General features: G+C 34.8%; 1 protein-coding gene across 2 annotated transcripts; it reads right to left on the bottom strand.

Moving 5' to 3' along the window:
• Positions 1-496: 496 nt before the first annotated feature.
• On the bottom strand, positions 497-3,312 carry LOC146551164 (trypsin-3). Of its 2 annotated transcripts, XM_085258665.1 has the most exons (6): positions 3,199-3,312; positions 2,815-2,886; positions 2,239-2,395; positions 1,956-2,094; positions 1,628-1,879; positions 497-1,342 (listed from the first exon to the last, which is right to left on the bottom strand). In XM_085258665.1, the coding sequence occupies exons 2-6, from the start codon at positions 2,870-2,872 to the stop codon at positions 1,190-1,192; spliced, it is 759 nt and encodes a 252-aa protein (XP_085114791.1). In that variant the 5' UTR covers positions 2,873-2,886; positions 3,199-3,312; the 3' UTR covers positions 497-1,189. The 2 variants fall into 2 exon arrangements, with proteins under 2 accessions (XP_085114791.1, XP_085114792.1); XM_085258666.1 differs by lacking the exon at positions 3,199-3,312 and having other exon boundaries at positions 2,815-2,991.
• Between the last annotated feature and the right edge of the window lie 272 nt (positions 3,313-3,584).

The following is a 3,584-nucleotide window of genomic DNA, read 5'->3' as shown; positions in this document are numbered from 1 at the left end:
AGTCTTCATTTAACAATCATTTCCACTGGACCAGGATGTATCATACACACTTACTGCACTATTTTCAACTTATTCGTAGTCATAATGTTTCACTGTTAAATTATAGTTAACCTCAACAGGTTCACATGAATTTCCCAGTAATATACTTCCCAGCATGCCATTATTTTTAATCAGAGCTTTTTAGGATATGTTATAACTTTGTTAGGTTAACTGGCGTAGGTGTGAATGTGAGCATGAATGTTTAGGTTTAGCTTAACAACAGAAACCAGCACCAGAGAGAAGCTGTAATTATTCAGTGTGCAGCAGGATAGCTTCTATATTTAGTTGTTTAGATACAGTACCCAACAACTTGATTAGGCACCCAGTGTGAGGTTAATGCCACAGCTGCCCTAAGTTGCTCTATAACACGAGTAAACACTTTCCTAAGGAGTTCTTTATGTTTAAAACAAGACCCGAGTTCAGTGAAGTCGATAATTTTGAGTTTTAAACAGGTTTTTGACAGATTACTAAAATATTTGTTTGTTTGTCTAGCTGCATTATGTAACCATTTGCTATGTGTTTTATGAACATATAAAGGTCAGCTCTTCTTTGTGAAGAAAAATTGAGCACTTTGTTGATTTTTATATTCTAAGCAACTTTTGGACATTTTGGACTTTGAACACAAGAGACTGATAGAAGCATGATACAGACAATCAGCATCTTCACTGTCACTGTGGATGGGTTAACCTTTTATTCCATACTAGTAGTAGTAGCAAGTATCACTTGTCAGTTTATAGACCCAGTGCACTGGTAAAATTGTTCTTAAAGCTGCACTAATTGAAACTGTCATATTTACAATGAAGCTTAAATAAAATATAAGAGGTTTTGCTTGTAGTAACAGGCATAATAGGAAAATTGATTCATGTGAAAACAACAACATTGGTGATTTTTCAATAGTACTATTCACTTTGAATGATTAACACAGTTACTAATTATACTGCTATAGTACCAACAAAAAATAAAAAGGATATCATAACAACAAGTCTTTCTTTTATTATTCCCTATCAGAAAAAAGAGTGACAATCAATTAATTATAGGTGCAATATTGACATATTTCCAGGAACATTTTAGAAATTCCTAACGTTAATATTTATTTATTTCAGGCCCATCTGAAAATTATGTTCATTTAACTGTTTTTGAAAAAAATCGCTCATGCTGTGTTGTCAATAACCCAGTTAATCCACTGAATATAGCTCCTGACTCTGGTGTAGACACCAGGGTAGTACTGATTTGCACAGCCAATACCCCAGGAGACAATGCCCTCAAAGTAGCCATTGCAGACAAGGGGGCCCCCGGAGTCGCCCTGTGGAGTACCACAACAAATCAGGATTGTTTTTTGATAATAGAGCATTTCACATTCACCCTTAAATGGAAAATGTTAAATATTATTAAAATGACACTGAAATTATATGTAAATCATCACTGGTTAAAATATATTTTATAGCATATATAACAGGTGTCATTTTGCCTATAAATTTAAGAGGAAATATTCATTTAAAAATAGTATTACTCTACAAAATGCAGTTGCTAAGTAGTAATTAAGCATACCACAAACACAAAATAAATCATGTTTTCCATGAATGTATACCTGGCAAGAGTCCTTTCCCCCGTATGGAGATCCAGCACAAAGCATACCTGGTTTGATCCTGCCCCAGTAATACCAAGTGCAGTAAGGTATTTCTCTTACATCCACAGCACGTAGCACAGGGGAGAGGGTGTAACTGTAAACCTGTGTCACTCCCCAGCCACTCACTATGCAGGTGCCACTAAAGGGAGGGGTACCTTCATCAGGTATCAGAACTGGCTGAACATAAGCATTCAGCTGTGCTGGTCTGCTAAGCTGTAACACAAACCAAAGTTAGGGTGGTACCATTGTGAGATCACATTTTTTGTAGCTAAGTACAAGTCCTACTTACCTTAATAAGCATGATGTCATTCTCATATGTCCTGAAATTATAATTGTGTACATATATCTTTGAGACATTGAAGATCTGTTCAAATCCCTCTGTTTTGATCAGGCTGTGCTCACATAGCACAACCCTCATAAAATTACTCCTGTTAAACAGAAAGAGACAAAACGAAATGAGAATTTCACATATGTTCTTTCAAAACAGACCTTTTTCCATCAATAATTATTAAACATTTTCATTAATGTTTATTAGTAAAGCTGCAATCTTGCTGTATGGTGTCAGTACTTACGGTCTCCAGCAGTGGGCAGCAGATACCACCCACTCTGGGTGAACTAGCGTGGCTCCACAATAGTGATCCCCGACCTCAGTCTGAAGGGATGCCTGGTATTTGATAGAGTATGGTTCGACCTCTTGACCCCCGATGATCCTTCCTGTATTCTCTTTCTCTGTGACGAAAGACAGAGCGAATCAGACAATTTGTCTCTATATTTTACGTTCTTTTGGTTTACAACAAAAAAGATAGATTGTCAGGGTAATGTGCCTTAACAAAAAAAAAAAAAAAAAAAAAAGCAGAATATTCTAGTAAGTTTCTTAACTTAAAGAAGTCTAGTTGTTTTCGTTCCAAGCTCCTTATAATATTCCAGTTCTGTATTCATTTCTACAGTATTGTCTGGCTTCATAAACTGAGTCAGACAGCAGTATTACAGCCACGTCACAGAAAATTTCTCCTGATCGACTAACATGTCTGTTTTTGTCAGCTGTTTTAAAGTCTTTGTGTATTAGTCTTTAGATCTAAACATTGAGACTAGAATTTCATATCCTTTGCTAAGTGTCTTGGAATGAAAAATTCAAAGATATAACTCACGTGAATTTACTGAAAAAGACAAAAGAAGCAGCACAGTAGTGATTGCCACAGCAGCCATATTGTAATTGATACCTGTAACACAGAACAACGACAGCTAGCAGCTTCTATATACATAAATTACTGTCATTTTAATTGCTCGTGCTAATGAACTATAAATTATTTGCTTAGTTTTGCTTAATTTGGTTATTTTGCTTTGTTTAAAAACTGTATCGCAACAATTACAGGATCAACAATATCTTCAAAAGCACTAAATGACCATTTAATTCAATTCTTTTGAACAATGAGCTTTTATTTTTAAAATATAGTGAGACTGTGAATTATTTTTAGACAGTTGAACATTAATTACAATTTCACTAAAAAGGGTTCAAATAAAAATTTGCTTACCTGAAAGTCTAGACACAGGAAGCTTCAGAGTTTCTCCAAATGATGAGACCAATGCTCTCCTCTTTCTTTTTATAGTGTAACTATATCCTTGTCAAGATCTTTTGTTTAAATTATCTTTTCGTCTTGTTGTGTTCTGTAACCATCTCACGCTCCTACAATGAAACTGACCTACAACCTGACAAAGCTAGGGTGTTCTCTTGTATTATGCCCATTTCTAAGCTCAAGTTTTATACTTGCAGTTTTTAGGTTGGCAACGCCTCTACAGGATCAACAATATCTTCAACAGTTATTTCTCTATTAAATGTTGATAATGTTTTTAATGAGATGAAATTAGATTGCAATAGTTTCCACGATTATGTAGGATATAAAATAATAAAGTTAGAAAA

This window comes from Mchenga conophoros, linkage group LG20 (genome assembly GCF_057382185.1).
Source record: "Mchenga conophoros isolate Kocher_MC1m ecotype Shallow Benthic linkage group LG20, M_conophoros_male_GT1.1, whole genome shotgun sequence".
NCBI lineage: Eukaryota > Metazoa > Chordata > Actinopteri > Cichliformes > Cichlidae > Mchenga > Mchenga conophoros.
The sequence above is the reverse complement of the archived record's forward strand: the minus strand, read 5'-3'. Positions and strand labels throughout refer to the sequence as shown.